Raw genomic sequence first — 13754 nt, forward strand, 5'->3', positions numbered from 1 at the left:
AGGCTCGGCTCGTGGCGCGGCTCACAGCTCAGCTACTGCGGCTGCTGCGCCTCGCAGCTCAGCTCATGGCTCGCACTTCCAGGTTGGCACATTTCTGAACTTTGTCCGTATATAAGGCGCTCTGCGATATAAGGCGCACTTCTGGGTTCGGACCAAAATTTTAGTCAAAAGGGTGCGCCTTATAGTTGTGAAATTACTGTACTTCTTGAGTGTTTGGACTTGATTTTGGAGACCAGAGGTGTACAGCAGTAATGTTTTAGGTGGCTAATGAATGTTAACTTTTATAGAAGAAATAGGAATCCAAGTGATGTTCAAATAGTTAATTTTCAAGTCAAGACTTCTTTGATTTTTGTCAAGAGTAAAATAGAATTAAAATCATACTGGCTTAAAATAAATGTACAGTTTTATGACAGGGCAGTCACCTAAGTATTATGGATTGCTTTAGTCAATTGAGCCCATTCAAATGAGTGTTTTACTTGTCAACAAGTATAAATATCTAGGGATAGGCAAGTATGACTTGTACCTAAAAAAAGGATTCTATTTTGAGAGTTTTAAACTTAGAAAGGAAAGATGTTTAAATGTTAAAGTAACTTAGTGGGAGTATGTGAATCTACTTTTTTGACCACAAATAAGTTTCTTCTTTGATGAAAGAGAAGGAAGTTATAGGTAACTTTGAGTGTTTTTGTGCAACAAGCATTGAATTCTGCTTGTAATTGGGGAGGGGTACTACTTTTTTAAAGGGATTTTTGAGGATGGGGAGAAGATCTGTCAAGGTATTAGAAAGGATTGAATGGTAATCAAATTAATTACTAACCAAGAAACCGCAGACCAATGATTTCTTTAAATTCACAGCAAGACAACTGAGGTCCATCTTAAAAGCTCAGAGTATTTCCTTCTTTTGTGCTTCAGTGGTTTGAGCTAGAGTAATTCAAAATGGAAATAAAATGCATCCTCCTAGTTGATAATAAATAGTGGAATATCTTGTCAACAAAATAGGGGTTTCTTAAATTTCTAAAGATTAGAGTTTCTTTGGTTTTAACTTAACCAATATCTCTTAAAGGTTTATATAAGAGAACTTACATTTATCTCTCTTAAAGGTTTATATAAGAGAACTTACATTTATCTCTCTGTAGTGAAAGAGAAAGCTTCATATTTTTTTATTAGCAGCATGTTTCTTTCTGACTTCTGGAGATTGAGATGTGGAGAAAGAATGTAAGCAAAAGAACAGAGAGTGCTTTTTAGGCAGGATGCTCCATATACACTGCAGAAGTTATTACACATTAAACACAGTTTTGGGACATTTTGGAATTCTCATCTAATCACAAGATCAAGTGTTTTAGGTATCTATGTGATAATTCCGGATGGTATTTTTAATTGAAGAACACTATCTCATATCATATTCTGATACAGGATGTACTAGGACCAATGCTTCTTCCTTAGTGTCAATAAGCTACTCCTGTGAAGTCTTTCTAAAGTGGGTATGATTATGCATTTTAAGTATATTAGTACAGAGATAAGTGTGATGATACATATTGAAAAACAAATTGTAGCTCAAGTCTTCTGAAAACTGAACAGTTAAACTGGATTTTTTGGGGTTTTTCTTTACATATTCTGATTTGTAAGATAAGGGATTAGTGAAAAATGTCTTAAAAATGGTGCATTCATTTCATGTTAATTTTGCTAAAACAGTATTTTTAATTTTCTTTTTCACCTAAAACTGTAGTGAATACAATTACAAATTTTTGCCCTCAGTGTGTCCCTACACATTGTATGAAAAGAAAGGTATGAAAAATTGAAAACTTCATGTACTTCAGAAAACACACAGAGTTAGCATTATATTTGACCTACAGAGAATGAATGTGAAATCCTGTGTTTCATTAAGGTGTTCTGAAAATAGGTTTGGCGCTTCTTTATGGTGCACTGGTAACACTGGACAATGTAGAAAAAGCTCTCATGAAAAGACTACATTTTCAGAGTATTAAATATTTGGAATAAATAGAATAGAGGGTATGTACTGAAGAACAAAAAACAAAAAATGTGGAATAACTAACTTCCATAAGTAAACAAAATTCTGCTGAATGAGCAAGATGTCCTGTGCATGTAAAAAAGTACAAGATGGGTAGAAGCAATGATATCAAGTTATTTTTAATTAAATAGACAATGCATATTGTACAAAAAGGTGAAAGTAACATTGGATCATAAGGCTTTTAACTATTTATATTTTAAAACTTCTGGATTGCTTGTCTTCTTAAGGCAGGTGTTCATTTAAAACTATGAAGTCCAGACTTAATGTATCATTAAATTCTTGGGTTCATTAATCTCCTTGATTTTTAAAAATTATTTCTCCAGTTAATAAGGTGATTTTATTCCTAAAGGTAGGAATAGCCTTAATTTAAAAAGTTTAAGTGTATTTTTTTTGTAGAAGACCTTGTTTCTTCATAGCATTTTAAAAACCTGTTTCAATTTATGGTTACAAGACTTAATAGAGAGGTTCTAATTTTCATTTTTTATGAAAATATTGATATATTTTCCAAGTCAGATGTGTAATAGTTGCATTAGATATTTGTAATTAATTTTCAGTAAATATTTTGTGATGAACTGTATTATAAGTATTTTGTAATTATCTTCAATATTCCTGTTGTGTCTTTCACTTGTAGTTTTTATGAGGTTTATTTTTGCTTTTGTGTGAAAAATGTCTTTTTAACTTAAGATCAGCTCAGAATTGGGTAGGAATTTTATTACTATGTTTGCTAATCTTATTTAACCCCTTATTACTCTGTAATCTTCTTTTACAGATGGAATACCTCAGGTTTATTATTTTGGCCCATGTGGCAAATATAATGCTATGGTGCTAGAACTACTTGGACCTAGTCTGGAAGATTTATTTGACTTGTGTGGTAGGACATTTTCTCTTAAAACCGTTCTTATGATAGCCATACAGTTGGTAAGTAGAATAGATGTTAATTTGAATGTTCACTAGAATAACTAAATCAATCTTCAGTGAATTAAATGCTTACTTAGGAGATTTGCACTTCTCATGTTTTAAATTGGTATTGGTGTTATTTGAAATGCATGTGATACAATTTAAGCAGGAATACTCTTACACTACTTTCATTTACTTTGTTCTGGTTTTTCAAATCAGTTCGTGAATGTAATTACTTGTGTCTTCTGAGTTCTCGTCACAGCCTAAAATCATGAATTTTAGTGCAACATACTCTTTCAGAGAAGAAAACCTTAAAGAAAGAAAAGTACAGTAATTTCACGATTATATGCCGCGCCATTTTGACTAAAATTTTGGTCCGAACCCATAAGTGCGGCTTATAATCAGGTGTGGCTTATCGAAAAGTTGCTGTTTTAGTTTGGAGGACAGGTGTCTGCTGAGAAGGGCAGGAACTTGTCTTTGAAATGGAGACTGTAAACCCCCTCCCTCCAAAATATTATAATTTTGAAATCAAGGGACTCTCAGGCAAAGATATGGGAATTAGGAATAACAGTTCTTTACTGGGAAAATTAAAATAGAAATACAGTAATTTCACAATTACAAGCCCTCACCATTTTGACTACAATTTTGCTCCAAAACCAGAGTGCGGCGTACATTCAGGAGAGACTTATATAAGAATAAATTTTGGAAATTTCCCAACCCGGAAGTCCAAGTCAGCAGCGGTGCCAGGCAGTGGGGCAATGGCAGTGCAGTGGCAACGCTGCCCGGCCCTGGGGGGCATGGCGGTGGTACCGGCTGGGCACACCCCTCTCCCTCCTCCTGGCGGCAATGGCCAGGCACGCCCCTCTCCCTCCTCCCGGCGGCACCAGCCAGGGATGCTCCTCTCCCTCCTCCCAGCAGCAGTGACCAGGGACACTCCTCTCCCTCCTCCCAGTGGCAGCAACCAGGCACACCCCTCTCCCTCTTCCTGATGGCATCGGCCAGGCACGCTGCTCCCCTGCCTCCCAGCGACAGCGGTGAGCGGGCCTGGGGCCAGTCCCTGGTGGCTGCCCTGAGCAGGGCTGAACCATTAAACCCTGCGTTCCCGCGATTCTGTTACCATTTGGCAACTTTATGAAAGTTGCACACAGATCCTTGCTGCGAACAAAAGTGCAGCTTACAGTCCAGTGCGTCTTATATATATGGACAAAGACCTCAACATTGCCGACACCATGGAAGTGCGGCTTATACTCAGTGTGGCTTGTGATTGTGAAATTACTGTACTACAAAGAAACAAACCCCAAACCCTGACAAAGTCAGAGTACAACCTGATGCCCCGTCAGGCAGGGTGTTGGTAGCAGTCCCATTAAATGGTGGCTGCATCCTCCTGCAGTGACAGATGTGATTCAGTTGGAGCAGTGCTCCTGTAGAAGGTGCAGTTTCCCTACGGAGGTCCAGTGGTGATGAGGAGAAATCCGGTTTTCCTCTGGAGTCCAGAGGAGAAAGGGGCTCCCTTACTGTTCCAAAACCTCTGTTTTATCTTGGTGAGAAATGTTAGGCTCTTCCCCCTGGCTGGAGCAACTTCCAATGGGATGAATTAATTTTATCAGTCGCACAGTGGGACTCAATGGGCCATTAACAGAAAATGACTCGCTGGAAGAAGGATGGGTTGTGAAAAGATAAAGAACAATGCCCTGCCTGGTTTCAATGGATGGTGCATTAGCAAAATATCTCCCACGGAGATAAGGATCACTGCCCCCACCCTCAACAGATGGTGACAGAATAGATACCTTTTATCACACTCTTGTAACTCAAGACAGTTACCAACACCGGGACATGTGGCTTATATATGGACAAAGAACAAAAAGTTGCCAACACCTGGAAGTGCGGCTTATAATCGTGAAATTACTGTAATTTTAGCCCACCCGTGCAGTTATATTATGGACTCCTAAATAATATAAATAGTTTTACCCTGGGCATTCTTAGAAAAAAGAAAGCAAACAAATGAAAAATTCCTCAAATCCTTCCATAAATTATAACACAAAATTATTCAATGAAGAATTATTCTCTTTTTTGAAGATTTCCTTATTTCGTTTTGATTTAAGGGTGGGTGGATTTGGAAAGAAGGATGGTTAAGGCTATGCATGTTTACCAGATTTCTGCTTCCCTAATAATGATATTTTTACCTGTGATGATTAAAAGTAGGTGTTTAAAACATGACTGTAATTGTGTAACAGGCCTCTGATCGCAGACATACAGACACATTGAACTTATTTACAGCCAAAATGACCAAGTTCTTTTTTTAAATGTTCAAGTCCTCACAAGTCCAAAGATCAGCATTGTTTAATACTTCCTGTTCCTTTCTGAATATGGAAATCTTGATAGAAAGTAGTCCACCTAAAATGTACTTTCTATGCATAGTGATGAGCATTTAGTGCTTCTCTCACTTATATCTTTAATATTTAATAGAACTATTTCAAATTTTGCTGCTTACTGCTTGGTGACATGATTTCTGGTTTTACTTTTAATGTACAAAAAACATACTTGTGCTGGCTGTTCTGAGTGGTGAAAACTTCTGTTATGTACAAGATTCATGACTAATGTCCATTGTGAAAGTTTCCAGTATGCCAGTTGGTGTATCTGCATTAGAAAAGTGTACAATTTTTCTTGACTGTAACTGGGAGCGACTTTGTTAAGAGCATTTATCACTTTGGTCTGAAGGTATTAGGAGGGGTGGTCTCTTATAAAGCCAATATAAGATATTTATCATCTAACATATTTTAATGTGGCAACCTGAAGCTTAAACTGAACTTACTTGTCTGTTTTTCTTTTCTTTGATTGAAGATTTCTCGTATGGAGTATGTCCATTCAAAGAACTTGATATACAGAGATGTAAAACCTGAGAACTTCTTAATAGGACGACCTGGAAACAAAGCCCAGCAAATTATTCACATTATAGACTTTGGTTTGGCAAAGGAGTACATAGATCCAGAAACAAAGAAGCACATACCATATCGGGAACACAAGAGCCTTACAGGAACTGCTAGATACATGAGTATAAATACACATTTAGGAAAAGGTATGAGTGCTTTTTAGGTACAGAAACAGCTGTGATTTGTCATAAACCATCTTACTTTCAAGTTACAATTTTTCTTAGTCTATAGTCATTAAGAACTGCAAACGTTGTGTATTGTACAAAATATAGTTTGTCCTTATGGAAGTACTGTTTATGGGAATAATCTCTTTTGAATCTCTAATTATCATGATTGTGTCTTGGGAATTGTCCTCTCTATCTTCTTTGTCGGTTATTCTTAAAAAAAAGATGAGGTGTATCTTTTTGTAGCATAAAACCTTCACAGTATAAGTATACTTATGGCAGAATGAAGTGTCCAGGAAATAGATGTGCTTATTAAATACAGGAAAGTCAATAGGTTGCAATGACACGGGTTTTCAATGCTTCCTTGCTTTCCTGATCTCTCTGAAATGCACCATAAAATAATAAAGTAGCTTAAATGATGCCATAATTTTTATAGTGCTTACACTGTTAATAAGGCTTTGTCAGAGTTGTTAAAGGTTATGCCAGCAAGCTAAAGAAATTATATAAATATGAAAGCTGTCATTATTGAATGAATAAATTCACCTTGAAAAAGGTTGGAGCACTCAGATGTTTGTTTATTCCAGCTATAGAGCGGTTTTCTAGAAAACAGACCCTTTTGAATTTGTGTAAGCCAGCTGCTTATTACTGCATGGTAATCACTAATTAGGTTACTCTTTGAATTGATAATAAAAATGTTGCACAATACTTAGTTTAACTGTCAGTATAACTGTTAACAGCAAATGAGAAACCAGTCACACTTCTCAGATAGGAATAAGGTGATTTATCAATAAAGCAGACCCATGGAATCACTTAGGTTGGAAAATCCTTAAGGTCATCAAGTCCAACCGTTAACCTAGCGCTGCACCATTAAATCATGTCCCTAAGTGCCACATCTACAAGTCTGTTAACTAACAAACCTCTGGAAATGGTGACTCAATCACTTCCCTGGGCAATATTCTAATGCTTTTTTTGGTGAAGTGAATGTTCCCAATATCCAATCTAAAATTTCCTGTGGCACAACATGAGGCTTTTTCCTGTTGTTCTGTTCCTTGTTCCTTCGGAGAAGATGCCAATCCCCGTCTCACCACACCTTCTTTTCAGGCAGTTGTAGAGTGATAAACTCTCCACTAAACACCCTCAGCTCTGTCAGCTGCTCCTCGTAGGATCTGTGGTCTGGACTCTTCACCAGCTTTGTTGCTCATTAGTAGGCATACTCCAGCACATCAAGTGTAGGGTTTGAGCTTTCTAAATCTAACTTTTGGTGCGCAGGTTCTTCAAATAGAAGAAGTCTTGTCTATGTTTTTCAGGCAGGAGTGTTGATGTCAGCTTAGGGTAACTGTTACATTTTTGACACTGAGCTTTCATCACTAGGCAGAATAGATTTCTGATTATTATAAAATTTTCAACAGTGAGTCAATAACTTCTAAAATCAGATAAATTTTTTACTCTTCCTTAAAAAAGAAGATTGCCCACAAACATTGTAAGAAAATAAACTGAACTATGAAACTGGTAATTGCTGGAAAAACAAACTGAATTTTGATTACATGTCTGATATTAACGCAGAATGTGTTTATTTTTGTCTAATGGTAACTTGTTTAATCATAGAGTGGTTTGGGTTGGAAAAGACCTTAAAGATCATCAATTCTGACCCCCTTGCCACCGGTTGCAACACCAGGTTGCTTGAAGCCCCATCCAACTTTACCTTTTACAGTTCCAGGGATGAGACCTCCACAGCTTCTCTGGGCAGTGTGTTTCAGTCTCTTGCCACTCTTTCACTGAGGAATTTCTTCTGAATATTTAATCTAAGTTTACTGCCTTTCAGTATAAAACCACCACTCCTTGTCCTGTCACTACATATCCTTGTAAAAAGTCCCTCCATTGCTTTCTTGCAGTCTCCTTTTGGGTACTGGAAGGTCTCCCTGAAGCTTTCTCTTCTCCAAGCTGAGCAGTGCCAGCTCTTGGACTGCCATCATAGGAGGACCACTGCCTGAAAGTCTTCATGGACTTGCTTGATCAGGTCCATGTCTTTCTTACCTTAGGGACCCCAGAGCTGGATGCTGCACTACAGGCTGCACCAGTGCAGAGCAGAGGTGTAAGAATCCCCTCTCTTTCTCTACAGGTCATGCTATTCTGGATGCAGCTCAGGACACACTTGACTTTCTGGGCTGTGACTGCACGTTTTGGGGTCATGGCCTGCCTCTCATCCACCAGCATGCACAAGTCCTTTTCAGGGCTGCCCTCCTTTCTCTGCCCAGCTTGTATTTGTCCTCGGGTTGTCCTAACTGAGGTTCAGGTCCTTGCACTTTGCTTTGTTGAACTTCATATTCACACAGGCCCACCTCCCAAGCTTGTCCAGGTCCCCCTGTGATATCCGTTCCCTCCAGCATGTTGACAGCACTATGCAACCAGATGTCCTCGGCAGACTTGCTGAGAGTGCTCTTGATCCCACTGTCCATGACACCAGCAAAGGTGTTACCCAGCACTGGTGCCAGTACGACCCCTAAGGAACTGGTCTCCACTTGGGTATGGAGTTGCTGACCTCAACTATCAGTGTGACCACTCAGCCAATTCTTTATCCACTTGTTTCATCTGTCAAATCAGTGTCTCTCTAGTTCAGAGACAAGGATATCCTTTTAGAGTGTCAAATGCTTCACAGGTATCCAGGTAGATGATGTTGGTTGCTTTTCCATCATGCATGTAGCTGTGTTGAAGGCCACAAATTTGTCAGGCATGATTTGCCCTTACTGAGGTACCCTAAAGACTTGTAGATCCATCTCAGCAGGTCTCATGGGCTAGTGCATCTTCAGATTGCTTAGATGGGCTCCAGCCTGAGCTACAGCAGGTAGTTCTTCATTCTGCCCTGTCTGACATGGGTGATGAGACTGGAATACATGCCAGAGAAGACAGAGGCAAAACAGTAATTTTTTACCTCAGCTTTCTCCAAATCCCAGGTCTCCTGTTTCTTTCTGGAGAGTTCAAGCATTTTCCCTAGTTTTTCGTTTATCACCAACTTACTTATAGAAGCTCTTCCTGTTGCCCTTGACGTCCCTGACCGCAATTAATCCTATAAGGGCTTTAGCTTTCTTAAGCTGATGTCTGGCTGATCAGACTATTTCTCTTTATACCTCCCAGACTACCTGTCCTGGCTTCCCCTCTCTATATGCCTCTTTCTTTTCCATTGGATTCATCCAGGAGTTTACTGTTCATCCATGCAGGCCTTCTGATAGTTTTTGCTTGTCTTTGTTGGAAGGCATTGCTCCTGGACTTGGAGGAATTAATGCTTGAATATTAACCAGCTTTCTTACGGCCCTGCTTCCCTGCAGAATTTTATCTCATAGTACTCTGCCAAACAGATCCCTGAAGAGGCCAAGTTGCATCTGCTGAAATTCAGGGTACTGAGCTTCCTTTGCTCCATCTTCACTACCTTTAGGATGTCAAACTCCAGCCTTTCATGATCACTGTAGCCAAGGCTGCCCTTGAGCTCCACATTCCGCACCAACCTCTCCTTGGTGAGAACGAGCTCCAGCATAGCACATGTCTTTTTTAGCTTCTCGTGTCACTTGGAGAGGGAAGTTGCCATCAATGATAACTTACTGGATTACTGATGCCTTGCTGTCTTGTCACTCCAAGAGATACCAGAGTGGTTGAAGTCTCCCATGACGACCAGAGATTGTGAACATGAGGTGGTTCTGGTATATCGGAGGTCAGCTGTTACAAACGAGTGTTTGAGATCGCTTAAAAAATCATCAGCAAGGGTATCAGTAAAAATCTGATTTAGTATTAAGCAAGAGCATGACAAAGTTCTTGCAAGAGTCACACTGCTACTCGCTAGTACACCAAGGAAAAGGGAAAAAAGTCCAAACCCCAACAAAATCCAGTCAATCAAAACAGAAATGAACTGACAACTGTCTAGGGCTGTGTTGTTTAAGTGTGTGTAACAAGTGACAAAAGGACAATGAGGGCAAGTGCGAAAAAGAATACTACCCAAAAGCTTAACAGCACTCAAAATTATTTAACCTTAACTTACACTTTAACTTGTACTTTAAAGAATTAAATGTAGGAATAGGACTTAACAGCATTTAACCTAAATCATAGCTTAACCTTACTTACAGGCCTAATTTACTTTGATATCCAAGATATCTGAATATCTAAGAGAGCAGCATTTCTCCCAGAATTTGCTGTAGCATATGTGAATGTTTATATGCACAGGCAGAGTCAGTGCAAGGTAGCTGTGAAAAATTGCACTCGAAGGCAGTAAAATACTCACTCTGGATGCTTTTGTATTTCTTCATTGTGCAAAGAGATGAGCCTCAAGGAGTGGGGGTATTCATTTTTGTTCAGCAACCTTCTGAGTACAACAAACTCGAGAGTTCATGTGCTCTGAGAGGCCCCACTGAGAGAGAGGTTGCTGGTTACCCCTGCTGCAATCCAGAAGAACTTGAAGGTTCTCATTTTAGACCACTGTTAGTAGGGTTGTAAGAGAGTGGGTTTTAGTCATAGTAATGTTTCATTCTGTCCACAGTGTGTGTTGGCACACTTTATTTGAGTGTGAAAACGGGATGTTATGCTATACAAGGAAGAAAAACAGTTTCCAAGGCTGTTCATAAAGAAAACATGAGCATATTAGAGGGCAGGGCTTCCTGGGAGCAGAGTGTCTGATAAACTCAAGGAAAGCTGAGCCCAGGTGCTGCTTGTAAAGCTGAGACATAATGAGCATTTTTCAGATCACAATGTGGCCTGGAAGGAGTGGGGGAGGGATGCACCGCCACAAGGACTCATCTACTCAGTCTTCCTGGCTGGGGGGCCTGTGGCTGCTTAAACCTGCCCTCACGTAATCCTTCCCCAATAGCTCTTGGTCACCTCTTCGTCCATCCCCAGACAAAACTCCATGCTCTCATCTGGCTGTTACCATGGAGGGTGACACTGCCTCCTGGTCTCCCTTGCCTCTCCTTCCTAAAGAGCCTAAATTGTTCCATTCCAACAGTTGTTTTATGTTCTGTGATATTCCTCTGAAAACGTAATATTTTTTAATTCATGCAATGAGACATATAGAACACTGAAGGTCCTCAAGCTCTGTGTTTACAGAGACAATGGCATATAGGATACAGTTTGCTCTGAAAATAGTGGTAATTAGACAATTTTTAGGGTAGTATTTATAGTCTGTAGATAATTTCTTGAGCTGCTTGACAGCTGACCTTTGTAAAAGAATAAGTGTTTTTAATAAAAAGGGAGACACTGAGGTTCACATTCTCTTACAAGTTACTTTTGAATATATCTCTATTGAACTGTAATTTTATCTGTTAGTGCATATGAGTAAGGAAGGATGTTGTCCTTGAATCAAAAGTATGTTTTAGCATCCATGGAATTTAAAACTATTGAAACAAATGCATAGCTACTAGGGGACTTTAAATGTGCAATCAAAACTTCCTTAAAATCTCCATTGCCCACTCTTTTAAGGTGCATGTAGAAAATACATAGTTACTGAACATCCTGTTGCCAATAATCTTTTGTTTCAAAAGAGACATTTGATCAAGGATTTCTGGTAGTTTTGTGCTAAGCTGTAAGTTTGTATATGGAATAGAAGGTATTTTGTCTATGTGAAGAATAATGTGGCTTTATTCAGACAGCTGTTTGAAGGAAATACAAATAACTGCCTTTATCTGGTAGCCTACCTTTCAATAAGATAATTTCTCTGAGGGATAAAATTGCTCTGTGCTTCTTTTCCAGTTCACTTCATTTTCAGGAAGGGAAAGTGAGATTCTGAACAGTGTAGATTCTGACTACTGGGAGGTTAAGGAAGACAAAAATCTGCATCTGTAAAAGTTCTGCAATTTTCTGTGTATGCTGGATATGTATATTGGTTATTATTTTGGGATTTCTCTAAATTCAGAAGAACAGTGTGTTAAACTGTTGTCTAAGTTATTTGGCTACAGGAAGTAATAGTCATATGGAATTATAACTAGCCATCTGTAATGGTCTCTGGGGCACCCCCAATATCCTTGGTTGCATTGGCGTTTTCATGGTAGTGCTTGATTATTGTAGAGGCAGAGGTTAGTTATCGTACAATGAATACTTGAAACTCTTCAGGGAATGAAGCAAGTCTGCTCTTAATATGAATAGAAGGGCCAGATGAAGCCAATTTCTTTAAACAAGTGCTTATCCTCAAGCAAAACTAGGAGAACCCCATTCTTACTTTTAGTACATGCGTTTTCTTGTCAGAGCTATCATAGGTTCTACATTTAGAATCAGAAATTAGATTTAGAATCAGAAATTTAGAAATCTCTTTTAATCTAAACCATCCACAAATAATTCTGTATTGGATCAATTTTAATTAACTTCTTAGTGCAAGAGCAATAAACATTTGGTCCTAAAATTTTATTAGTCTAAATCCTGAAATTGTTCCAGTAGCTCAAAACCAAAAAAAAAGTCCCTTCTGCATTTGTAGTAGATTTTTGTGGTGATGGCTCTGCAGGAGATGCAGCAACTTTTACTTGTCACTGTACCAGTGGTGGAGGATGAAGTCTTTCCCAGACCTGGGTTCCCCTTTAGTAAGTTCAGTGTTTTCCTTTTCATACTCACTGAATTATCACTGGACTTCAGGGCAGAATTTTAGCTGTCTTAGAGAAATCCTTTTCCCTGTGTAAGTCAACCTTATAAATCCACAGTTATATGAAACAGTGCCTCTAATAAAAACAATAAATAACTCTTTGCACCCTTAATTAAAGGCATACATGAAAATAAGTTTTTTTTTTTTTATTTTCAGTCTATCTTGTTCTTAAGACACCAGCATGGCATAACAGGGTGTGCTTATGTTAAAATTGGCATGCAACTTCATTTTTATGAACCAGAACCATTAACTTCAGGATACATAGTTTTGTTCAGGAAAAAAAGACTTTTTTCCCATGTATTATTAAATGAAATCCAGTCATTTTTAGTAAGTCTATAGGCTCTGGGTTTCAAATTTATTTTTGCTAAACTTTAGAAACTGACAGTTCAAGCAAGGTACAGTAATTTCACGAGTATAAGGTGCACTGGAGTATAAGCCGCACTTCCAGGTGTTGGCAATTTTTCGTACTTTGTCCATATATAAGGCGCACCGGTGTATAAGCTGCACTTTGGTTTGCAGCAAGGATGCTTGCGCAACAAAGTAACCAATTTGTAACAATAACGTGATCGCGGGTTTTACTGGCAGGTGCTCAATTCGCGAGCTCCGCTCCCCCCGTGGTGCCGGTGGGAGCCCTGGTTTTCCCCCGTGCCGCGCTGCCAGCAGGAGCCCAGCTTTCCACCGCACCCCGCTGCCGGAGGAGCCTGCTCCCCCGGCCGTGCAAAGGAGTAACCAATTTGTAACAATCACGCGATCGCGGGTTTTACTTGTAGGTTCTCAATTCGTGAGCTCAGCTCGGCCTGCGGCTCACATTTCCGAGCTGGCAAATTTCAGAACTTTGTCCACGTATTGGACACTCCGGAGTATAAGCTGCACTTCCGGGTTGGGACCAAAATTTTAGTCAAAAGGGTGTGGTTTATACATGTGAAATTATTGTAATTACTTCCCATCTGTGTATCTAACCATGTCCTCTTCTCGGTAACTGTGTCTTCTGATCTGAATAGGTAATATCTTTCTACTGGTAGAATATTCCTAAATTTTCTTTAGAGAGCTGGATGCTTTGTAAAGATTGAATGTCTGTTTTTTAAAATGTGTTATGGTTGCTTAATTGCTTGTGCTAAATAAAGGTCATT

The 13754-nt window shown here is 39.1% G+C and overlaps 1 protein-coding gene across 3 annotated transcripts in view; it reads left to right on the forward strand.

Annotated features, from left to right (window-relative positions):
• Positions 1-13754, forward strand: part of CSNK1G3 (casein kinase 1 gamma 3) — a 79478-nt gene that overhangs the window by 41959 nt on the left and 23765 nt on the right. For all 3 annotated transcript variants that reach the window (XM_033084808.1, XM_033084809.1, XM_033084810.1), the window contains exons 6-7: positions 2796-2944; positions 5765-5999. In XM_033084808.1, coding sequence (XP_032940699.1) covers positions 2796-2944; positions 5765-5999 — 384 coding nt within the window. The remainder of the gene's footprint in view (positions 1-2795; positions 2945-5764; positions 6000-13754) is intronic.

The sequence above is a fragment of the Catharus ustulatus genome, chromosome Z (genome assembly GCF_009819885.2).
Source record: "Catharus ustulatus isolate bCatUst1 chromosome Z, bCatUst1.pri.v2, whole genome shotgun sequence".
Classification (NCBI taxonomy): domain Eukaryota; kingdom Metazoa; phylum Chordata; class Aves; order Passeriformes; family Turdidae; genus Catharus; species Catharus ustulatus.